General features: G+C 38.4%; 1 protein-coding gene across 12 annotated transcripts in view; it reads left to right on the top strand.

Moving 5' to 3' along the window:
* The window catches only part of CYRIA (CYFIP related Rac1 interactor A), a 60,725-nt gene that overhangs the window by 19,985 nt on the left and 15,294 nt on the right, over nucleotides 1-25,446 (top strand). For 8 of the 12 annotated variants that reach the window (XM_065681662.1, XM_065681667.1, XM_065681658.1 and 5 more), the window contains exon 4: nucleotides 18,173-18,252. The exons of 2 other annotated variants lie outside the window; for them this stretch is intronic. In XM_065681662.1, coding sequence (XP_065537734.1) covers nucleotides 18,183-18,252 — 70 coding nt within the window. In that variant the 5' untranslated portion in view covers nucleotides 18,173-18,182. Of the gene's footprint in view, nucleotides 1-18,172; nucleotides 18,253-25,446 lie in introns of those variants that run through there. 2 more of the 12 variants (XM_065681670.1, XM_065681666.1) reach the window with 1 other exon arrangement.

Raw genomic sequence — 25,446 nt, 5'->3', positions numbered from 1 at the left:
AAGTTGAAAGATGAACTGTGATGATACTTTTCAGGTCTTTGGGTGGCAAGCATTTTTTTTTTTTTTAAATAGTAACTGGATGACAAGAATTGGGCATCATTTTCTACTAAAGCCAGTGTGAGCTGGTAAGATGAAGTCAAGCAGTGCAGAAAGAGAAACACTGGAGATTAAGCCTAATTCACACCATTAAGTTGGATTCCTGGATTGATGCTTAGATGCCGGAATTAGTATCTAAACCTGAATCTATAGAGTGAATTTGCACTTCACACACTGTGTCCTTTAGTATCACTGCAGACCATGATATCTAACTATTATTAACTTCTACTACTTCTTGGCTACCTGGATAAATTGAGGAGCACTGTGGTTGTGGAACTTCAGAATGCATTTCAGATAATTTTTTAGAAAGTATTTGGAGGTTCACAAGAAACAAGATGTAATGTTTCATATCTGTTACTGTGCAGACTTTGAAAAATGTTCTTTTTTTTTTTTAATGTTCACAGAATATCTTATACAGATGTGTCATGAGGAGTACCATGTAATAAAGAGTTTTCAATACAGATTACTAGTTAATTCATTGCTAGATGTTGTACAGATTTATATTGCAGGGAGAAATGTGCAGAAAGGTACTCTAGTAACTGTAGTTGGTTGCCTTGCATTGTTGGCCAGATGTGTTTTCTAAAGAAGCGGGCACACTCAATCTGGAATTCAGCTTTAGGCTTGATTTTGGTTTGTAGTGGTAGACTGTGACTCAGAGCCTAAAATTAAAATGCTTTTCCTGAATTTTGCATTCTCAAAGGAGAATGGTTTCCCGGCAGGTGTTAATGATGAGGCATTGCTAATTTAAGGCAGTGAAACTTACTGGAGCTCTTGAAATTAAGAGTATAATTTTCCAGAAGTAGCAAAAGATGCAGATTCTGTTGTCGTCTCATGAAACATAGTTCTGATTTTCCACCAACAGCAAAAAGGAAGGTTTTCTGTTATCTTTACATAGAATAGAACCATAGAATCACCTTATGTTGATTTAAGATCGTGTCCAACCTTTGCGCCAGGACTGCCAAGTCTACCACTAAATGATGTCACAATTTTTTAAATGAAAAACACTTTAAAAGATATTTTTGTGTCATGAAATTTCATTTTTGGTTTTTTTAACAAAGTTCACCTTCATTAACACAACTTGCTGACTTCCTTCCTCAGCTGCAGTTCTTCCTACACTCAGAGGTCAGAGAAGAGCAGCATCAACAAGCCACACATCTGGCTGTCTCTCTTTCCAGCTGGAACAAAGAAGCAATATTTTTAATAGCTTTTTTGAGTTAATTGTAAACAATTTGGTTTTGGAGTCGCTGACTTGCAGCAAATGTTTGTCGTAGGCGGATGTAGGGAAAAAGGACTATGTCCTAATGCAATTCCTCTGTGGCCAGGAAGGGCAGAAAAAAAAATCACTGAAGAAAAAATGCAGGAATGTCTTGATTCTTGTATCGTTAAAGTATGCTCAAAATTTTGAGTGCTTTGTAGGACATTTCACAAGCTTAAAATACATTCTTTGATGAGGCAGAGAAACAGAAGTAGTTGCTCATTTCATTTTCCTGTATTTTTGTATACAGTAATACTGATAATTGTCTTTTTCCGCTTTGTTTTCAGTAGTATGAACAAATTGACAGTGATAAATGACCAGATAGAGCAATAGGAATGTTGGGGGGGTGGTGGTGGTGGTGGTGGTAGTAAACTACTGTAAAATCAGAATTCTGTTCTAATAATTTTTTCTTGTATTTGTACTGTTCCTAAATGCTCTTTTTTTCCAGTAAACGTTTCTCAAAAAACTGTATTTACAGTTATTATTCCTTAAGTAACATTTTGAAAACTAATCCTTAAAAAATTAGTGAAACATAGTGCTTAGTTTCCCAATTATTTTATTTTTAAAAGTACCCTCTAGCAATCAGTAGCATCAGTTTACCTAATCTGTTAGAATTTTATTGAAGTGCTGTATTTGAAGAAAGTAGGTATCTGGTGTGACTTTTGTACTTTCACACTTCACAACAGGAAATACTGGAATTGTTGATTTACAGCACTTCTGAAACCCCAGCTACTTTTAAAATACCTTATTATACTTTCCTGTGTCTAATTTGAGCTCATATTACTGCAATATTTTGATTGCTTTGTTCAATAGGTCTATCATAATAGTTTTATATCTAACCTGACCATCATGCTGAATGCATATGTCTTGATGTGAAAAGTAAATTGGTAAATGCTGATTTACTAATATATTTGACTGTTTGGAATGATGCCTAAATTTATGACAAGCTTGAATAAAATGAATTGCCTGTAGGAGGCAAAATGCATTGCACTGTGATTACTTTTTTGCCAGATGCAGGTGTTTGAGTTGATAATGCCACTTAGTGGATAACAGCATTAACTGCAGCCTTTTTGCAGAACCAGATCAGGTAGCAGATGGCTATCTTGATTTATATTGAAGTTTTCCTCCTGGCTAGAATATGCTGATCATAGCATGTTTTCGAAGAACCTTTTATTATCAGCCCCATTTTAGGACTCTTACGATAGCCAACTCAGTTTCTGGATGAAGTGTATTAAAATGTAGGAATCACTTATTACACAATTTTAAACTTCTTACAGGAAAATAGGAAGCTCGTATTTAATTTGATTGGAAAAGTTAACCATTTTGGCCCTCTTGCACTGATTCTTTAGGTTAATGAAATTTAATTCATAGCAAGGTGATAATTTTGGTGTTTAGGCAACACTTTGGTTTAGCCCTTATAGTTGGAAGATTGGTGACTGGGAAAACTCTGAACTAGAACAAGCTGATTCTTAGAATCATAGACTAGTTAGGGTTGGAAAGGACCTCAAGATCATCTAGTTCCAACCCCCCTGCCATGGGCAGGGACACCTCACACTAAACCATACCACCCAGGGCTTTATCCAGCCTGGCTCTGAACACTGCCAGGGATGGAGCATTCACAACCTCCCTGAGCAATCCATTCCAGTGCCTCAGCACCCTTACAGGAAAGAATTTCTTCCTTGTATCCAATCTAAACTTCCTCTGTTTAAGTTTTAACCCATTACCCCTTGCTCTGTCACTACAGTCCCTGATGAAGAGTCACTCCCCAGCATCCCTATAGCCCCCTTTCAGGTACTGGAAGACTGCTATGAGGTCCCCACGCAGCCTTCTCTTCTCCAGGCTGAACAGCCCCAACTTTCTCAGCCTATCTTCCTACGGGAGTGCTCCAGTCCCCTGATCATCCTTGTGGCCCTCCTCTGGACTTGTTCCAACAGTTCCATGTCCTTTTTATGTCGAGGACACCAGAACTGCACACAATACTCCAAGTGAGGTCTCACAAGAGCAGAGTAGAGGGGCAGGATCACCTCTTTGGACCTGCTGATCGTGCTTCTTTTGGGGCAGCCCAGGATACGGTTGGCTTTCTGGCCTGCGAGCGCACATTGAAGCCGACTTATGTTCGTTTTCTCATTGACCAACATCCCCAAGTCCTTCTCTGCAGGGCTCCTCTGAATCTCTTCTCTGCCCAACCTGTAGCTGTGCCTGGGATTGCTCCGACCCAGGTGTAGGACCTTGCACTTGTCGTGGTTAAACTTCATGAGGTTGGCATCAGCCCACCTCACAAGCATGTCAAGGTCCCTCTGGATGGCATCCCTTCCCTCCAGCATATCGACCTAACCACACAGCTTGGTGTCATCGGAAAACTTGCTGAGGGCACACCCAATCCCACTGTCCATGTGGGACAAGACCGGTCCCAACACCGATCCCTGAGGGACACCACTCGTTACTGGTCTCCAGTATTCTTCAGGAATTTAATTGAAGAGGACCTGATTGAAAGTAGTTATTGCCTTTTTTTTGCATGGCAGTGTGAATGGCATATACAAAATGGGAGTATAGGACTGGCCTAGGTCCTGCTTTAGTTGGACTTTGTAGGCTTCACATAGTTCTGCTTTGGAAAATCAGAAAAGTGAGATAGACACCAAATATCTGTTCCACCACTGTTATTTACAATTATTGCTTCCTGAATATATTCAATTTATAAAGATTCTTGTTTGCTAAGTACTTTGGATGGTAGTATTTGATACCAAATTTATATATATAAAAATTCAAACTTTTTGTCCGAGAACAGTATCTCAGATAAATCTACATATATATGTAGTTTAGATTATGTACATGTATGTATTTTTGCTAATATCACTGTATTAAGAAAAAAAAAATCCATTCTGTCATAAAAGAATAGTGTCCTCTGCAATTTACTTGCTTTTTTATGGAAGAGGTTTTCTGCACTGTTGAGACATATATGGATTTATGTCTTTACATTCCTTTTCAAGCTTTAAACTGTGTTCTTCGAACTTTTTTCCCCCTAAGTAACTTCCCATTATGTCCTGTCAACCCTCATAATCTTCAGTCACAAAGCATTTTTTTGCTTAATCTTTCAGGCTTTCATGAAGTTTTCAGTTACACTGTTTTTGTTAGTAATGTCAGTTGAATAAATTTAATTAAAGTTACGGTTGGCTCAGAGGAGAAGGAAGATGTAATTCAATTTCCAGGCCTGTCTCAGTACAGAATTACAGGCTGATTGTATTAATGATGAAGATTGAAAGACAATACAAAGACTTTTATTGGCTTAAGTAACAATATTTTTCAGATAGTCTTTATCTTCCATTTGTTTGACATGAAATTGAGAATAATCGAGGATTATCCCATCCTCCAGAGAACTCGCATCATCTAAGTCATGAGCTAAGAGGAGCCTGAGTTTCACAGTTCTTGTTAGTGCTGAAATCAAAATCACAGAGGAGTCATTCTTCCTCTCTGTACGGTGTGCTGTTTTGCAACTGCTTATGTCTCTGGATAGCTGGAAGAGATGGCTTTGAGTCGGCAAACAGAAAGGTGTGGTTAAGTAGATAATTTTAATCTTGATTTTGTTAAAGTCTTAATCTTGATGTATCTTTTTTTGTAACAAGCAACTCGTAATCAGTTTTTGCTTAAACATGCTCATTTGCAACTCTATGTATACATGTGTTTGTACATACGTATATTTATGTGTTAGCATGTGTATTTTTTTTTATATAAATCCAGTTTTTCAAAAAGGTCCGAAAAACATTTTTTAATTAACTATTTAGTTTAGAAATTTTATTAGAAACTATTGAATGTTGCCTTTACAAGGCTGTATTTTCTTCACACGTGACCTAACGCCACCTGAAAGTGTGGATGGAGAATTAGTTGCAATTAAAATGAAATTAATTAGTTACAGTGAAAATAGAGTTCTTAGATAATTTTAATGCAAAAATAAAACATACCAAATTTTGCTCTAAACCTAGGTATAGTGTCTTTTCTATACTTTCTAGTTCTGCAAGATATGATTTGCCTTTCAAATCAGAAGTATTCAACAAATGCAATAAGAAAATCTTGGATATAACTACCTCCATATTAATTTTTCTATCCAGCAGATATAATCAGCTCCATTTTTGATTACAGATAGCTGGCATGTTAAAGTTAGCTTATCTCATCCCGTGTTAACCTGTTTTTTAGGTGAGAGACTATGAAAGGAAAACCAGATTTCTTCTTTCTTCTCTTACTCTTCTTCTTAACTCAAAAGAAATAATGCTAGTCAGAACCTCTGGAATAAGTGTAAATACACATGGCATTTCTGTTCACAGGGAGAACATGGGACTGTTGCCAGGGGCTGGTGCAGCATGTGTTTGACACTGGGCTGGATGCCCTGCTAAGAACACTCACCAGCCCTGGATGTTCTCTCTCTGCTAAGCCTGGTCACCCACACGCTGTTCAGCATTCTGTTAGAAATGACAGTTTTCCTAATTTTAGATGCAGTCAGTTATGCCTGGAGAAGAGAAGGCTCCAGGGAGACCTTAGAGCAGCTTCCAGTGCCTAAAGGGGGGGACTGTTTACAAAGGTCTGTTGGTATAGGACGGGGGGGGGGGGGGGGGGGGGTTGGCTTTAAACTGAAAGAGTAGATTTATATTAGATATTAGGAAGAAATTCTTTAAGGGTGATGAGACACTGGCACAGGTTGCCCGGAGAAGTTGTGGCTCCACCATTCTGGCAGTGTTCAAGGCCAGGTTGGATGGGGCTTTGAGCAGCCTGGTCTAGTGGAAGGTGTCCCTGGCCGTGGTAGGGGTGTTGGAACTAGGTGAGCTTTAACATCCCTTCCAATCCAAGCCATTCTGTGATTGTATGATAAATTCTGAGTTTCAGTAGGAGGAAAGAGAAAGCAGTGTAACTTCTTTAATGTCGGTACGTGTTCTGAAATGTGGTTATTAAAATACTACCTAGGTTAGTTTGGCTTTAGTTTTAAAAGTCAGTGTGGAGTCATCCTCTGACATCAGAGCTGCAGCCCGGGCAAAAATACAGTCTGAATGCAAAAATTCGCCTGCAGACATAGGTTAGCAGTGATGACCGCCTGGTAGTCCAAACTAATGACTGGATCTAGCCGTGGCCTTTTACTTGGGCACACGGGTGGTAAGGTGTATTTATGTGAAGCGTGAGTTTCCCTTGTGTGTGGAGTCAGAACCCCTGGAGTGGTCTCTGGGGCGCGGTGTGGGGCCGGAGCAGCAGGGGGCAGCAGAGCGCACCCCGGCTCTGCGCAGGACACTGCAACAGGAGGACTGGCTTCCAGGAGCCATTAATTACTGCGGAGCCCGGCAGGGTCAGCGTGTTACTGTAATCTTCGGTTACACCTACAAGAAATCGAATTTTTCATTACAATGACAGTTTGAATTCAGCAGTATCTGCAGTACTCCTTCCTTATTTGTCCTGTTGGTCTGCAAATAGCAGACTTATTAATACACCCCCCCCCAAAAAAAAAAAGTCACAGTGGTTTTTAGCAGCTCATCTCAGGGCACAAAAGCTTGTTTGGCATTCTGTGTAAGTAAAACACTTATTTGTAAATAGATTTACTGGAGAATGTGCTTCTTACAGTGTTAGGAACACTGCAAAAATGAATCTCCTTGTTTACATCATTAAGAGGGCTAATGGGCTTGTCTGTTAACTAAATGCAATTTTCAAGACAGGCTATTATGCAGAAAAATGCCATGGACCAAGTCTGCCCCTGTACATTTTAATAAATTCAGGTTTAATGTGAAAGAATAGGAATTAGTAAAACAATATCAGAAGGGATTAAAAAAATGACACAAAGCTAATTAAGAAAAAAGGAGGGGTTTTCTTGGAACTTACACTTTTTGTAACTCCTGCATAATTACAGATTAGTGTTTTGGAAAAAATCTGGTTTTGCTCATTATTCAGTTCCCTCATCACTTGACTGTGAGACCAGTCTTTGAAAGATTCTGGAGTTTAGCAACTTTCTGACCTGCTTTATGGTAATTTACAGTCTGCTATAATGATTATTTTTTTTCTCTCAGTCTTTCTGCTTACCAGTCCATCTGCATTTGTGGATTGATTTGTTTTTTCCTTGAGTGGAATATTTCACATTTGTATTTACTGAATTTCTTCTGGATAGCATCTCCAGTGCACCAAAGTAATTTTGTGTTATGATCCTGTTTTCCAGAATATTTTAATTCCATTCTATCTTATATTTTAATTAGTGACAGAGAAGAAGAAAATACATTTTTGAAAGTATTGAACAAAACCAGATCTATACCACAGATAGCAGATACTGTTTAAAAATGCATCCTCTTTTTTGCCATGAAACTGCTGACAACTTTCAGATTTTCAGTACTGCAGCAAATTTACGGTATTAAATAACATTTCCTCTTTTCTCATCTCCAGCCGATTGACAAGTTTTCTATCTTTATATATTTCTTTCTTCAATTCTTCTGTATGCTTATATAGACATACTGATTTCTAAGTCTCTATTTTGTCCATTTGAGTAACATGCTGTGTATTTTCTTAACTGTTGAGTTTCCTGCACTCCCTTATCCCTTAAAGCAACTTTCTAGAAGACCTAGTCTTTCAGATATCTGAGATTACTGGAAGTGCTTTTTTGAAGTCGTGGTCTTTTAGTTTGCTGGTTTCTCCTTGTTTAGTAACTTCTGCTGGTTGTAATTATTTTTTCCTGCATTTCCATCATCATATTCAGTTAATTCTCCCCGTATCAAGCAAGTCCAAAATACCGGTTCCTCTGGTAAATACTTCTGTGTTCTAGAAAGAACATTTGTCACTCCAGGAGCTTGTGCAGATACATGGTTAAATATCCCTCCTGAAGCTTCTTATTATCATAGAATAGTTAGGGTTGGAAAGGACCTCAAGATCATCTAGTTGCAACCCCCTGCCATGGACAGGGACACCTCACACTAAACCATCCCACCCAAGGCTTCATCCAAACTGGCCTTGAGCACCACCAGGGATGGAGCACTCACAGCCTCCCTGGGCAACCGATTCCAGTGTCTCACCACCCTAACAGGAAAGAATTTCCTCCTTATATCCAATTTAAACTTCCCCTGCTTAAGTTTTAACCCATTACCCCTTGCCCTGTCACTACAGTCCCTGATGAAGAGTCACTCCCCAGCGCCCCTATAGGCCCCCTTCAGATACTGGAAGGCTGCTATTAGGTCCCCACGCAGCCTTCTCTTCTCCAGGCTGAACAGCCCCAACTTCCTCAGCCTATCTTCATACAGGAGGTGCTCCAGTCCCCTGATCATCCTCGTGGCCCTCCTCTGGACTTGTTCCAACAGTTCCATGTCCTTTTTATGTCAAGGACACCAGAACTGCACACAATACTCCAGGTGAGGTCTCACAAGAGCAGAGTAGAGGGGCAGGATCACCTTTTTGGACCTGCTGATCGTGCTTCTTTTGATGCAGCCCAGGATACGGTTGGCTTTCTGGGCTGCAAGCGCACACTGAAGCCGGCTTATGTTCGTTTTCTCATTGACCAACATCCCCAAGTCCTTCTCTGCAGGGCTGCTCTGAATCTCTTCTAAGCCCAACCTGTAGCTGTGCCTGGGATTGCTTCGACCCAGGTGTAGGACCTTGCACTTGTCATGGTTAAACTTCATGAGGTTGGCATCAGCCCACCTCGCAAACATGTCAAGGTCCCTCTGGATGACATCTCTTCCCTCCAGCATATCAACCGGACCACACCGCTTGGTGTCATCGGCAAACTTGCTGAGGGCGCACTCAATATCACTGTCCATGTCAGCGACGAAGATGTTAAACAAGACCGGTTCCAACACCGATCACTGAGGGACACCACTCGTTACCGGTCTCCAGCCAGACATCGAGCCATTGCCCACAACTCTTTGTGTGCGGCCATCCAGCCAGTTCTTTATCCACCGAGTGGTCCATCCATCAAATTGATATCTCTCCAATTTAGAGAGAAGGATGTCGTGTGGGACAGTGTCAAATGCTTTGCACAAGTCCAGGTAGATGACGTCAACTGCTTTACCCTTATCCATCAATTCTGTAGTCCCATCATAGAAGGCCACCAAATTGGTCAGGCAGGATTTCCCCTTAGTGAAGCCATGCTGGCTGTCACCAAGCACCTTGTTGTTCTTCATGTTAGCATGCCTTCCAGGAGAATGTGCTCCAAGATTTTACCAGGCACAGAGGTGAGACTGACTGGTCTGTAATTCCCTGCGTCTTCCATTTTTCCCTTCTTGAAAATGGGGGTTATATTTCCCTTTTTCCAGTCGTCGGGAACTTCACGTGACTGCCATGATTCTTGCCCAGTTCTGTTACTGAGATGCCTCCATAGTTCAGCAAAACCTTTCTTACCACGTTCTTAGGATTCAGTGGTCTCTCAAATTGCTGTCTTGGGGTGGTACCTGTTCTTTCGTCTTGTATCCTCACCCAGAAACACATAGAAAGTTTTCCTTTCTCGTTTTCCTGATTTTTTTTTATTTATTTTTTTTAAACACCTAAGAAGACAAAACTATCCTCCAGTCTGTTCACAGTGGTTTTCAGAATATTTTTTTTCCATGTGAAACTCTTGCTATTTCCATCAACAACATTGTAGCACAGATCGGTCGGCAGTTTTAATATTCTGTGTAATGAGGTAAGCAAAGACCACTGTCATACAAATGAAAGTGTTTTAAGCTGATAGTAAATAATCCCTGAAAAAGGCCCCCATTTCATATTTAGTTCCTCAGATCTTGAGCTATTGATACATAGTCAGCCACAGGTATGTTAATTCTAGTAATGTCCGTATGTTTCTTTGATCAGAATGAATTGTCTCCTAAGTATTGTAAAATATTGTTTGACTTCTCTCCCCTTTTCCATAAAAGAATACTTGTAAAGACTGCTTCAGGTCCATATTTTTTTATTACCATTTAAACCAGAAGATCAAATTTAGATGGCAGAATGCATTGTGTCCTGCATACTGACACATTCAGATCAGACCACAAGCAAATATGCAATAAGAAATCCAGTCACTGTAGGAATTGTCTGGCTTGTCTGATATTAGATGTACTGTTTTGACATTTATATATTAAAAAGAGAAGTAAAATAGATATATAACAAAGTTAACATGCGAAGACTTATTCCCGTTATCAAATGGCACAAGAAATAACTTGAAAATAAAATCACTTGGAGGAATGTCTTCACCATAGTTGCACAAAGAACTAGAACATGATAGTTTTCATCTTAGCTTCTTGGACACTTGCACTCGCTTTTCTCGGAGTATAGTACAAAATATTCTGTGTAGCATAGTCTGAATAATTGGCAGTGATTAATAGGCAGAAGGAGCCAGCAATATTTTTCCTTGTTTCTGATTTTTCACCTGAGAGCCCTGTTTCTGATTCTGTATCTGAGAATGTTTATGATCTAGAATAAGATTTTTCACTCATTATGTTCACAAATGTTGAAACCAGGTACCTTCTCAAATGCCCAAATGCTTAGTTTTTTAAAAACAGAGTTAATCTCCTTTTTCACTATGATTGTGGTGAGAGAAGATAAGGACGAGGAAACTTCAAGAGGAAGATGATAACGTGGCTGCTCTTCTCTTAGAAGAGTTCAGAAGAACTGGGTCAAACACCACCTGAAAAAAAAAAAAAAGCCAATGTTTTTTGTTTGAAGGAAGAAGCACTAAAGTAGCCAGGCCTTCCATTCCTGGTAAATGTATCTGTCTCCTGTGTATCAGTTTGATAAACATGAGTATCCTGCTTTGCTTACCTAACAGCATCCATTGATAGATGCTTCATTTACTGTGTACAGGGAAATTGTGTCCCTGTTTTGTGTACAAGCATTTCTGCATGCGATGCCGTATTCAGTCAACATTACTGTGCACTTGGGTGGAAGGATCAAAGTGCAGCAGTGTTTTCTCAATTTCAAATATAATTGTATTGTAATTACTTAATTGGCTTCCATTCTACATTTTTTTGTTGGCATTTTTAATTTATGACCTATGAATCGGAATCCAGATATTTTGTTTGCCTGCTTTTCATCCTTTCATGATGGCTTTTCTGAGTTACGCATTTTGAAAATATGTAGGAGTTCTGTTCAAAGTATGTTCTGGTTTGAGGGCTGGCATATAGAAAAATTCCCCTTTGAGTAAATTGTAAGTTCACCTAAGGTAACCCTTTGGGGTTTATTTACCTTTTGATTTTAGTGAAATCATGAGCCAAGCTCTTTAATCCTTGGGGCTACTGGTACTAATATTGTTGGCCAGCTCTTTTAGCATTTTATGATGAGTGAAAAATACATTTGTCATTGCGAACTATTTGTTAACTCCCTTTGACTTGATTCACCTTTTTTGTAGGTTTTGTGTCCTGCAATCTGTATATCAGTTAACAGCAAAATGGCTTGAAGTGTTGCTTTTCTAGTAATTGTAATAAAATAATTGTTCAAAGCAGGTATGATTCTTTTATCTTGGGTTAATTTCACTTTGAACAACTTTCTTCTCATCTTCCACTTTTCACTTCTTTACATCTGTCTTCGGGTTTGAGTTTTGTTGGTTTTGTTTTGGTTTGGTTTTTTTGTCTGTTTATGCTTCACCTGCGTAAAACATGCATGGCACTTTTTTTTCTTCACTTGAGCGTAGGTTGATTCTTGGTGCCACTCTTCCCCAAGCCTGTAGCATTAGATAGGGTTGTTGTGGCCCAAGTGCAAGACCCGGCCCTTTGTCTTGTTGAGCCTCATACTATTAGCTACAGCTGACTGGTGCAGCCTGTCCAGATCCTTCTGCAGAGCCTTCAAGCCCATTACTAGGTCAGCACTCCCAGCCAACTTAGTGGTATCTGCAAATATATACTGAGTGTGCACTCAATCCCCTCATCCAGATCATTGATAAAGATATTAAACAGATCTGACCCCAGTACTGAGCTGTGAGGAACACCACTTGTGAGAAGCCACCAACTGGATTTAATCCTTTCACCACCACTTTTTGGGCCCAGAAATCCAGTAAGGTTTTGTGTCCAGTGAAGACTACCTCCATCCAAGCCATGAGCAGCCAGTTTTTCCAGGAGAATGCTGTAGGAAATTATATGAAAGAATTTAGTAACGTCTAGTTAGACAACATCCACAGCTTTTCCCTCAGCCACTAAGCAGGTCACCTTGTCATAGAAGATCAGGTTAATCAAGCAGGACCTGCCTTTCACAGAGTCATGCTGATTAGGCCTGATAATCTGGTTCTCCTGTGTGTGCTGTGTGATGGCATTCAAGATGATCTGCTCCAGTATAAGGTACTGTATAGAAGCACAGGACTAAAGAAATGCCAAAATGCAAAAAAGAAAGCTATGGGTAAAGTAAAACTTAGGGAAACAATATGTGAGAGATGTGTAAAACACAGTTTTCTGCAAGATGTGATTCCTTCATTACATTTGGCATCATACTTGGATGTATTTGGAGCACTGTACCTAGAGTTGAATGGCCCACTGGAATTTGGACCCTTTGGAGAGATTTACGAGAAGGACAGTGAGATGGGTCAGGTATAATAAAACATGGCTATTGTGATTGAGCTTAAATTACTTTCTGAAGAGCTTTAAGAATACTTTAGACAAACATCTGTACAGAATGACAGAGCTGCTGCTGTTCCTGCTTTGGGGTCTAGATAACCCCACCCCTAACTCCAGTGATTTTATAGTGTTGCTGTGAACATTAATCAGAGTGCTTCCCTGACTATTCCTGACTCCAGTACTCTGCTTTTCACAGCTGTAATCATGGAATGGTTTGGGTTGGAAGGAAACTTAAAGGTCATCTAGTTCCAGCCCTCCTGCCATGGGCAGGGTTGATAATATTCCCAGTTTCTTACCAGTGATAAAACTTGTTCTGTTGCCTGACCTCTGCAGAGCTCCATTCACATGCTGATGATGAGAGTGAGAAGTAGGGGAGGTGTGGGGGGGGCACCCATGGGAAGGTGCTCCAGTCTCTGCTTGTACCTTTGCTCTGTGGATGACACAGAGCACTGCAGCATTCTAGTTCTCTTGGAGCTAGTCTTACAGAAATAGCGATTAGGTTGTTTTAATATGTTTATTGCAAAGGGGAAAAAAGACAAAAATGTTGGTAATAGTGTTGGCAAATGTAGTTAAAAATTTTCCTTTCCCAAGCAAAAAACAATGGGTGATTCAAGTTTTCTTCAGAAAAAGTGGATTATCGTTGTTAAGAGATTTCTGTGTTTTTTAATCAGTATTTCTTCATTCATTTTGGGTTTGTTCCTTAATAGAACAAAACCAGTTTCTGAATATTGGACTTCTGATATCTCCTTACAAGCATCTTAACAAACTTTGTGGGTGAATATCACAACAATTTGGAGTCATGCTTTTAATCTGAGAGATCTTAAATTCAGATGTTGGTGTTTTTTTGAAACCACAGTTAATTATTTGTGCAGTAAGGTCAGTTCCACTGCTTTAAAGATGCTAATACTCTTCGTACAGTACAGTTCCTCAGAACTGTGGACTGGATGCCTGTCCCTATCTGCATAGGAGTGCCATCAGTCCTAAGAATGATAACTTTTATGGAAGTTACCATTCTTAATCATCCATTGCTGCCTCTGAACTTGGGAGCCTCTGTTTCCCCTGAAACACCAAATGGAGCTACTCATGAGAATCTTCCCATCCCCATATTTTTAGAATGATCCAGATGAGTTTAAGCAGTAGGTATTTGCTGATCCCGCTCATTTTGACAAAAGCCTTTTGGACTGTTTATGTAAGCAGACAGAGTTAGGAAATAGTTTCTGGCAAAGGAGTACTGATGAGCAGCAAAGGGTTGAGCTGGTAAATGTGTCCTTTTTCACCACCACAAAGTCGTCTGTTGTACCTTCAGGGTAGCTACAGTGCTGGTGGTGAGTTTCAATTGGTACTGATTAAATTAGTCCCGTAAAGGAATAAGAAATAAGTTAGTATTTCTCTAGCAATTTATGAAGTAATTAGCTATAATTTAAAAGTAATACAAAATACCACACTTCAAAATCATGTAATTACTTAAAACAGTGTGTAAACAAAGAGCTAACTAACATGATCTGGTGTCCTCAACATAAAAAGGACATGGAACTGCTGGAACAAGTCCAGAGGAGGGCCACGAGGATGATCAGGGGACTGGAGCACCTCCCATATGAAGACAGGCTGAGAAAGTTGGGGCTGTTGAGCCTGGAGAAGAGAAGGCTGCGTGGAGACCTCATAGCAGCCTTCCAGTACCTGAAGGGGGCCTATAGGGATGCTGGGGAGGGACTCTTCGTCAGGGACTGTAGTGACAGGACAAGGGGTAATGGGTTAAAACTTAAGCAGGGGAAGTTTAAATTGGATATAAGCGGGAAATTCTTTCCTGTTAGGGTGTGAGACACTGGAATCGGTTGCCCAGGGAGGTTGTGAGTGCTCCATCACTGGCGGTGTTCAAGGCCAGGTTGGATGAAGCCTTGTGTTGGATGGTTTAGTGAGAGGTGTCCCTGTCCATGGCAGGGGGGTTGGAACTAGATGATCTTGAGGTCCTTTCCAACCCTAACTATTCTATGTTTCTATGATTCTATGATGCTTAGCTTTGGGCATGCAATGTTTAGTTGATAATACCTAGTTTCTGAACATGTACCAAACTTTCAAAACTGGTTTTCAGTATCTGATAAATACTTACTTCAGTATATTTTCATTACATGTATATAAAATCCATGGCTGATTTTGGTTTGGTTTTCTGGAGTAGTATTTATCACAATTCAAAAGTTAACGGATTGGTTTAGTTGGGGAGAAGGAGTTTGTTCTGTCTGTCAACAGTAAACTGTCAACAGTAGCTTAGAAAGTTTCTTCGGTATGCTTAAGCAATATCCTAGGATAAACTTTTAACAGTTTTGAAAACACAAGCATCATTGTCATGTCAACATGTAATTTTTAAAGCACACTGTTAAAAGTTAGAATTCTAAGGGATTTGGACACTAAAGAGAAGCTGCTATCATTTCAGAGTGCTGTAGCAGCAATATCTTTTTTTTCTATACGCATTGAGTCTCATTTCCACATTTAAACTGATTTTACAGTAAGTAAAATGCTTTCCAGGTTTAATGAAATGGATTTTTATGCTCTTAAATGAAAGCTTTCTGACTTGCTTCTGTGCATCAGCTGTTTCTTTGCATTTCTGTTGCAGCCACAGTATATATGCTGATTTGCTCAGAATTTATATCATTAGTTACTTCGAAATCTCATTAAAAATTATCCTGGAAGTGACTTGCAGTTCTTGAAATTTGGAATACATCACTAGAGTTTTCAGGCAAAGATGGTTTGGAAGGTCCCAGTACTGGGAAGCAGCAAGCTATACATAATAAAATAATTCAGTTTGGGGCAAGGAACTATGTTGGCCTTTTAATATGGGGTTAAAACCTTAGCACTGAATGATGAGCTATAGTTTAAAGTGGAAGTTTCTTGGAACTAGATCCTGCTTTTAGTTTTGGTGTTCAGGAAACCTAAAGAAATTATTTTGTATCATAAAGAAGTAAGGCATGTTTAGCAGCTACCTGAACCATATCTTCTAGATGTCGATGTTGAGTATCACTGGGTTTTGGGTTGGTGTATATTGGAAATGGATGATGTCAAACCAGTGCCTTCGAGATCACTGAAAAATTCATCCTGACCATGACAGTGTGTATAAAGTCTGTGGCAGGGTTCTTGTTTCATACTTAAATAGCTGAATCAGTTTCTGCATGGGGATTAAAAAAGAAAGGCATAAAATTAGGTTAAAATATAGAATAAAAGTTAAAGAAAAATACTTACATTCAGAAACCTCCAGAGCACTGGTGTGCTGTACTTCTGTAAGAAGGATCAGAAACTAGAGCTTGGGCACATGACCTCAAGCTAATTGATGCAAATGAGGGAGCATATCCTCAGGTTTTTGGCAAAAAGGCTTCCTCGCTGCTTGAAATACACTGTCAACTAAACCAGTCTCTGGATGCAGTGCTAACTTTGGCAGTAGAAGAAATGGTTGGATACTCTCTGAAGATTGAAGGCAATGAGGTAAGATACGGCTTAAAATGAGTTGAAAGTGAAGAATCCAAACTGACTCAGTAATTTAGCTTGTGATAGTATTTCATAATAATATAAACTGTTTCTTCTGAGGTTATGAAAACGAAAATGAATGTATGCACAGTATCTTATCTGTCTTACTTGATGCTGATAAAATGTATTACACTGGTGTGATGAAAGTGTTCAAATTATTGAAGATAGAAGTTTTAATGCTGTATAAAATCTGTTGCTCTTTTGTATGTTTTCTGCCTTTGTAGGCTAATCAGAAAGTCAGACTCAGCTTATACAGTGCAGATCTTATTCTGAAAGTATAAGCGTGAATTTTTTTTCCTGTGTGTGAATGGATGTAACTTTATGACTAATGGAGAATATTTCTTTATGTTTCAATATTGTATATGCAAGATGTTGCTAATTGTAAAGGGCTTGACAAGCTGCTCACTGGATTTGTTCTGGACAGAAAATTTTGGAGAAGTATTTAATGCAAAACAAAGCCATTTGTCTAACAAAAACCTGTTTTACATGAAGTTGCATGCTCTGAACAGATTATTGATTAAATTTATATAATTTTAAGACCTGAATAGGGCTGCTTTGGAATCTCTAAGCCTTACATTACCTTCTTAGGTTTTCCTGCTATAGAAATACATCTCTTACATGCATATAGACATTAGGGTTGATGATACATTTATCATACATGGGGGAGAATTTGAAAAAACCTTAATCTCCTCATATAGAATATCAGCCATATACATGCTTAGAATATTTTTTCTGTTGTCTGACTTCAGAAGTGAGAAAAATGTTTAACTGAAAAATAGATGAGCATCAGATGTGAGCCCCAAGAGCCATGGTTTAAGAGTACTGAGAATATTTATCTTTGAGCCAAAAATCAGTTTTCAGTTGGAATTTTAAATCTAAAATTACATTTTTCTACATCCCTTCAGGCAGACCTCTTCATCCTTGTATGTACTTTTCTTTCTTCTGAGAAAAAGTTTGCCCTAGGAAGATATACTTTCACATAGTTTCAGAATAATGTATCTTCCTAAAGACTATACTGGTAAAAAACTTCTTCAAATCTCCTTTCTTCTTGTCTTGCATAGAGACTTGCCTTTCCAAGAACTGGTCACTTTTCCTTTTAGGAGTTTTTCATAACTTCAAATGCAAAGGGTTCCAAGATGATAAAAGATAGGAATAACACACAAAAAAGATGAAAAAGATAGTGGATGAACCTTTTTCTGTTTTGTTTGGGTTTTTTTTTCCTCCAAAAATGCATATGTACATTTTTACAAGTTAGAACAAGCTTTTTAGCTTTTATTTCTGATACATCTTTACAGTAATATTTTATAAAACCATATTGATTAGAAATAGATTTTTCTCCCCCTTAAATTGAATTAATTTCATGAAATAACATGTATTTCTGCTAAAGAACACAAAGGATTAAGACCTCATATTTTACTCTGGAATGGTATTCAGTAGTCTTGAATCCAGCAATTTATAAGATTTACAAATACAGATATTGTTCTGAGTTTGTTCTTCTGGCTTATAAACTCATAAATATCTGTTTGTTCTCTGTGGTGTTATACTGATACAACATTTCATTTCCAGTTTGATTAAAGAAATTATTTCTCTTACTTATCTGAGGTCTTAGTCTCTCTGTCCCCATGCATAAATATTACAGAATTGACCATCAAAATGTATCTCATGGTCCAGAACTTGCCAAAATGTTTAATATACGATGCAGACCATGTCAAGCCCTTAGTTGTAATTAATTGTAGTGTTCTAAGTTTACATATATAACTGTTCACGATTTTGTTGCATTTACTAGGTTTGCTGGGATGGGTAATCTTCTTAAGGTCCTTACCAGGGAAATTGAAAACTATCCACATTTTTTCCTGGATTTTGAAAGTAAGTTCAAACAATTTAAGACAATGAGAGAATCTTTTCTCTGACTTAACAGCAAACTGAGGAAAAACTTCTAAAACTTGATTGCTTGCAGTGTGTATTTTCCAGCACAACCAATCTGTCCAGGTCCTTGTCTTTGAAACCATTTGTTCACTCAGGACTCCTTTTCTCTTCCTTTTCTATTTTTCAGGAACCAAATGGGAAATCTTTTAAAAGTTCTCACTTGCACAGAGCTTGATCAGGGGCCAAATTTTTTCCTTGACTTTGAAAGTGAGCAAAGCTTCTTGCCTGGCTTGCCTTCTTTGCTTATTATTGCCTAATAAACTGCATGCGCTTACGCATCATAAAGCAATTCAAAAGGGATTTGCAAACAAATCAAATTACACTTCAACTGAACAGTGCTTTTTGACATTTATAAACCATACAAAATTACTTTAATTCATTCTGAGAAGGGGCAGAAAGATAGATATGAAAGTAGAATCTTACCTTGAATTAGTTTCAAAACCCGAGCCATTGTTAAATTTGCATATGGATGAACTTGACCTCAGCTTTCTTTGGCAAATCAGTTTAAAAAGGAAAATTCTTTAATTTGCTTCCTTGAATGGAAATATATGTTGGAAATAAAAAGCTGAAAAATATAAGCAGTGGAGGTGGCAGAGCTTTAGCCTGGTTCAATGATGATTTAACTGGGATTATTTTAGTTTCCAAAAAGAAGGGAAGTGGTCAAAGTGTATGTGCTTGATTGCATCTCTCTTAATTGCATGGTTATCAGTTTGCAAAACAGTGTTCCGCATTCTAATTCCCTTGTCACATCTATATCTGATTCAGAGCTATTTCACTTTTGCTGGTTGCAGTTTCCCTGCATGTACTTCCAGACATTGTCTTGGAAACTGGTCATCACATCCTTAAATATGGGTTTAATCTTACTTCACTACTGCTATGAAATGATTTTTATTTAAAAAAAAACCAAAAAACAAACAAAAAAATTTTGAGAGAAGCCAGTGTTTTTAAAATAACTTTGTATGATTTAAGAGACAATTTCAGGTGATTATAGACACATTTTATCACCTTGAAGGTTTTCTTGAATCACTTATTCCTGAATTATTTTTCTGAAAATGTTACTGATACGAGATTCTGTGTGTGTACACACACTGAAGCACTGATTCAAAAAGTCGTGTAAACACAAACCTCATGAAATTGTTCAAACATGCTTTCTTGGATGAGCGCTGGAGTGTATGACTATAACTTTGCACATATCTTAATCTTCTCATTTAGATGTTACTTGCCTCATTATGAAGAATCAGTTTTAAATTACGAAAAAAAGGTTGATAAGCTGGTTTGGGTTTAAGAGAAGGTGCTGTGAGCCATGTATCCCTTTTTCTTTCTATATCATTTGAGAATTTTATTGTAAACCCAGGCTGTCAAACCTTTATCCAAATCACCACATCATTTATTTTTTTTCCTCTCAAACATTTGAAGGCTTTGGTAATGCTCTGTAGCTTTGCCAAGCTATTATTAAGGTTTTCAGCTGCTCTGTGCTTCGAGGTTTAATGAGCTCCATCATGTCCTGGATGGTAAGAAAGTGCTGCTGACCCAGGCTGCAGACTTTGCAGGAGCAAGAGGTCTGGCAATGGGAAACCTTTCTGGCGTGCAGGTGGTAGTGAGAGAGGAAAATAGCTGGTTTTTTGCTTTGGCAGCAAAGGTGGTTAGGTTTATTTCCCGAAAGTGCATTGCCAAGAGCTGAATGGGGTGAAGCACCCTCTCCCACTGGAGGTGACCAGTAGTTGGTGCAAGAACATGGGCATGCTAGTCAGGTACGTCTATCTAGAGAGGAACAAAACTCATCTCCAAATTTCAGTGAGTTTGATCCGAGTGAAAGGTTAAAATGTTTTACTTGTGAAATAAAGTTCTGGAGGTTTTTAAGGCATGGAATGTATATTGTGTTGAAGGGATTTGACTGAAGGCATCTGTAGTTTTGTGCTTTGATCTCCTTTAATTAGCCATCATACGGTGTAAAAGAATGGATGCTTTTAGTTAGTGTATAGATAAGAGCCTGCTTGCATGCTTGCTGGATGTGTGAGTGACTTTCTGTGGCCTGAGTTTTCAGTTTGAGTTCATGAATGAAGATGGTGACTACAGTTGGCCATTCAGAGCATAAAGGGGTATGTGGAGTTGATTGTTTAGTCTATTTTGTTACTTGCGTTGGCATATTGTTTTCTACTTCTTGTGCACTTTTTCATTAGCCATAAGTTGAAATCTCAAAGTAAATATGTTAGTACTACTTCTGAGATGTTTACAGACGTTTTGGATACTTCTGCCCTGTTTTGCTGGGGTTTTTTTTTTTTTGCTCTTCATTTGGTACGTATTCTACCTAAAAGGAGGATGTGTGACATACTTCTTCCTGCTGTGCATAAAATCTGCCCCACAAATACTGCTTAAAAACACAGAAACAGCCTTTTTCCTCATTTGCAGGAGCAGAACAGATACAACCTGTTTCCATGCCTCAGAAATCAGTCTTTATGGGTTGGTGTTGGTCAAAAGTGATAAAAGTGTTTATAGAAAGAAACTGGAAAAACATTGCGGTGTTAACTTCATTTGACAGTTGATTTCCTCTGTGCTGCTCCAAAGGGGATATCCCATGGGTGATGATTTACCACATAGTCTCATACCCTTAGGCTAGAATTGAAATGTAGAACCACACAGTTGCACCCGTTGTGAATGTTAGCTGCATGGGAAAATGAATGTACTAATAACTAGCTATTAAACACACACCCTGCCCCCTCCCACACTTAACATTCTCTCCCCCACTTACTAAATACTCTTCCAGTCAGATCAGGGTGATGTATGGCATGGTTGGAAGAGCCCCAGCAATGGCACATGGATGGAAACAGAAATGCGGGAGAGGATAGCAAACAGTTGTACAGATTCAGGTATCTTAGGTCAGTCCTGAAGCTACACAGTAAGGTTAGTGTAGTAGGTTTTTATTCAGTTGCTTTCCCTTGTTACCCTTAACTAATATACATGTCATAGGCAATATGTTGTGAGTTGTTCTGTGCAACAAAAATTATTGTGAGTTATTGTTCTCCAGGAGGACAGTCTGGCATTGCATCTTTTGAAAAATGCCATTATTGTCTTTTGCATTTGTTTTAAAATATACTTAATTATAAGTTGCTTTTTTTTGTTTGCATGCTCACTTTTCCCTTAAATATTTTTCACCAGCCTGAGGTTTTCTATATTTAGCGTAAGTCCTTTCAATACATTTCTACTGTGCATATCTTGAGGTCTTGAAAAGTGGGAAGGTACAAACAGAACTTAGAAAAATAAGTTTTCTTACCTTATTCAAAGTTGTGGGATTTTCCTTCAAAATCTTTCCTTGTGCTCTAGTTGAAGATGAGCAAAAGTCATGAAAAAGAAGTAAGTTTCAAATTTCACCTTCCAGGTGGGGGGGGGGGGGGGGGGGAGGGGGGAGGGGGTTTAATAGCTATTTTAATTCTTCTCTTGAAAAGTTTAGGCTACCAAAAAGATATCTTTTACTAGCATTCTTCTTTGTTCCAGATGGGGAACCGTGTTTTTCGTAACTCCATAGTCATACTTGAAAAAGCTTGAGCCCAGCATTAGTTTCGGTTAATGCAGTATAGCAGAAGCAGTTCTGTATGATCACCAGTAATCATTTCAGAGTTAAGCAGTTACTCTGGATCTGTGCAAATAGAAGCAATTTAAAGATCCATTTAGTCCAGCCTTGAATGCTAACAGTGACAAATTGGAACAGTGGTAACTTCAGAGAGTGATATGGAGAATAGTGTTTTCCTATGCAGGTGAAAAAGCATTTTCCTTGTGGTGAATACAGACTATCTGCACTCAACCAAATTAGTTTTTTGGTTTTTTTTTTTTTTAGGGTCTACTGAAAGGTTAATATAAAGAAAAAGAATCTCTTCATTCCCAGAAAGTGAACTGTATTGCTGTTTTACACTTGTATCTTGATATAGGCATTGTTAATCGAAACGCTACATACTGGATTGATTATATACCACTTATTTTACCTTAATGCCTTCTTAGTTCTCAAGTGAAAAATAACATTAAGAAGAGTGAGTGGATGGCAAGTCTTGAGAGTCTGTGCATGTCAGCATTTCATGAGCCCATAGGACAAATTCTCTTGAAATGGATTTTGTCAGTTCAAGACCCATTTTGTCCTTTATATTTTGACCTTGTTTAAAACGCTCACAAGTAAATTAATTTCAGATATTTGAAGCTCTTTCCACAGTAGTTTTCAAGTGTTCTTTTTTTGCAGAAAATCTACTCTCAAATTACTGTTGCCCATAGAGAGCCTATTTCAGGCAAAATAAATAATTCCACATGAATTATTGGCAATACTTTGATGGTTGAGGTAAAAAAAAAAAAATTTTTTTTTTTTTATTTTTAGCTTAAAATACTAAAGCTTACAGATCACTGGGAGAAGGTGGCCTCAAATGACACCTTCAGTACCATCCTCTCCTCAGATAATAAACAGCTTTTAGGAGACCAAACTCTCTAACCTTAGTCTGAGCAGGTTCCCTTTTTTCCTAAATATTAGGGGGCTTGTTACCTGATCCTAATTTAATCCCCCTTATACTCCCAACAGTCAAGGACACTTATTTTCTAGGATTTCCCATCCCTAGAAATATTAACAAATTTTTCAGTTATCATTGTTCATGTATGATTAAAAGTCTCTTATCAATAGAGCATGTCTGGCAGCAGAGCAACTGCCCAGTTTTTGCATAATAGGGTATTAATACCCTCATTCTGCAGGTGCAAGTATGGAGGTGGATTCTGTTTCCAGCCAGCTGGAGGTTAAACTCTTGTCTCCTGTGCTGTAGGGAGTACCCTAAGCAAGAGGCAATGGCTGTCCAAGAGAGCGGCCTGTCCACTTTCATCACACAGCTGAAGCCTGGCACTGATATCCCCTGCACAGCACCATGCCTGTAGCAAGTATTAACAATTTAGGGAGCTTCATTTTGTTATAGCTAGTTTAGAAAGTTTAGATTCAAAAATCCACTGTAGGGTACTGTTTCTACCTAATACTATTCTTTTTTAATGTATGGAGTGTAGCAGGTTCTGATACCCTCTAAAAATCATTATTCAGTGTCGTTGTAATCACTTTTGTGTTTTCTGAGGACATAAACTAGCTTTTCGTCTAGTTTTTCCCAGATTGGAATAGGAAACACCGCTGCCATGGTGACAAACCTTAAATAAGACTTTAGCATTATACGGTAAAACAGACTGCACTCTTAACTAGTCAGTGACTAGTGAAATTACTAGCCGCCTTCAGCAGTGGATAGGAGAAGAGCTGAAAGGAGAGCCTGGATGGCATCTTGTTTTATTCACTCTTATTTTGCTCGGCTGTCGAGGCCAGGAGGGTATGATATGTTTTTGACAAATATAATTCCACATTCACAGAAATGAAAGCACTAACCAGCTTCCATGGGAATCTTAATCTGTGGACAGTTTGTCTGAGGGGAGAAAAATGTTCTATGCATCTGGTCTGCATTTCAGATACAGAAAGGGTGCGTAGATTAGATGTGATTTTTAGTACTGTCTTACCTTTTCATACAAATTAATTTTTTTGATATTATACTTGATTTTACATTGATAAAGGCTTCATATCCTTCTTATATTTGATCTTGTCCTATGAGTATTAATGTATTACCTCCATTGCAGTTTCTGTTTCTTTGAATTCTTCACTTGGTGAAGAATGAAAACTCAAAACTGTCAGAAAACCATTAGTTGTGGGGTTTTTTTGAGGGGGAGAAAACAAAACAAAGTACAGGTATTTGTCTGGAAAAGAACGATGATTGCACATTCATACCCCACCAGACACCTGAAATACTTAATACATCCATAAATGGATTGTAATGGGTCCAGCGTTCCACCTTCTTTTAATGGAAGTCTGAAGCCTCATCCAAAACATTGAATAGACAATAAGTAAAGGTGAAAGAGAACATTTGTTCTTGGAATGGATGAATTGTCATATCCTTATTATTTCTGATAGAGCCAATGAAATTGCATTCCTCCCCAGAGATAAAATTTTTGCTTTCTAAGTGAAAATTTCCTGGTAGAATCTGTGTATGGTGGAGTCAAGCATGGTCTGACTCTTGAGTTAATTTGATAGAGGATTTATTTAGTTGTCAGGTTTAGGATTTGCTTTAGAAAGATATAGGCAAAGGTGAAAGGGTTTCCTGTTTGTCTTATTAAAGACAGTGTTCTCTGAATCCTAATCATGAGTACTCAAAACTCATGAAATGCAGCAAGTCTGGTGGCTTTGATAACTTATTATTGAGAGGGCTTGCATTCAATGTAGATTAGTCAGTGGCTGTGGTTTTATTTATAAGTTGGCTCAAATTGCCTAAGTGCATGCTGGTTCTATGGTGTTGTGGGGTAAGAGGAAAACACAGTCAAGCAGTGATTCTATGCTGTGATTCAGGAATGACATTTTTTTACTCGGAACAGGTTTTTGTATTTTTGGAATAGAAAACCAGTTTTAAAAGCCAAAAGCTGTCATGAAGAAATCTATATTCCTTTTAGTTGTTGTTGCTACAATTACTATTATTGTTCTTGACAGCAAAATGGGATCTTTTTCAAAGTGATTGATTACAGGTATTTTAGCTGACCATTTTTGGCGAGATCTTTGTATAAATCCCTTTTGAAATATGGCCGTGATCTTATCAGAACATCTGTTTGCATAACATATATTTCATAAGTAAGATGCATGGGGTTTTTTTAAAAGCCTGAATCATCCTCCCAATCTTTATTTGTAAGCTAAACACTTTCAGCACTTTCAGCATTAATATAAACTGCTTCTGCAAGTGCAAGCTAAGCCTGTTGCTCCATAGCTTTTGCAGCCCTCTTCCTCTCCCTTCCCTTTCTTTTCCTTTTCCACCCACCTACCTTCCTCCTACTTCCCCAGGTGCTGTGATCCTACAGAAAGCTTAGTGGGTTTCAAATTCTCAACCTTCCCCCAACTTCTAGAAGATGAACCGTGAAATTTTAAAAAAGACTAACAATAGGGGGTGTTAATAAAAGTAATTTTTTAAGTTCCAAAATGCTGAGCTGGCTATAGTGTTAAAATTTTTATTAGAGGCTAACATTTTTTAAAGTAAATTGTAGAAAGTAACTTAGAAGCACCTTGTTAACCAGCGCATATGATGTGAACATGCAAATTTT

Source organism: Lathamus discolor, chromosome 5 (assembly GCF_037157495.1).
Source record: "Lathamus discolor isolate bLatDis1 chromosome 5, bLatDis1.hap1, whole genome shotgun sequence".
NCBI lineage: Eukaryota > Metazoa > Chordata > Aves > Psittaciformes > Psittacidae > Lathamus > Lathamus discolor.
The sequence above is the reverse complement of the archived record's forward strand: the minus strand, read 5'-3'. Positions and strand labels throughout refer to the sequence as shown.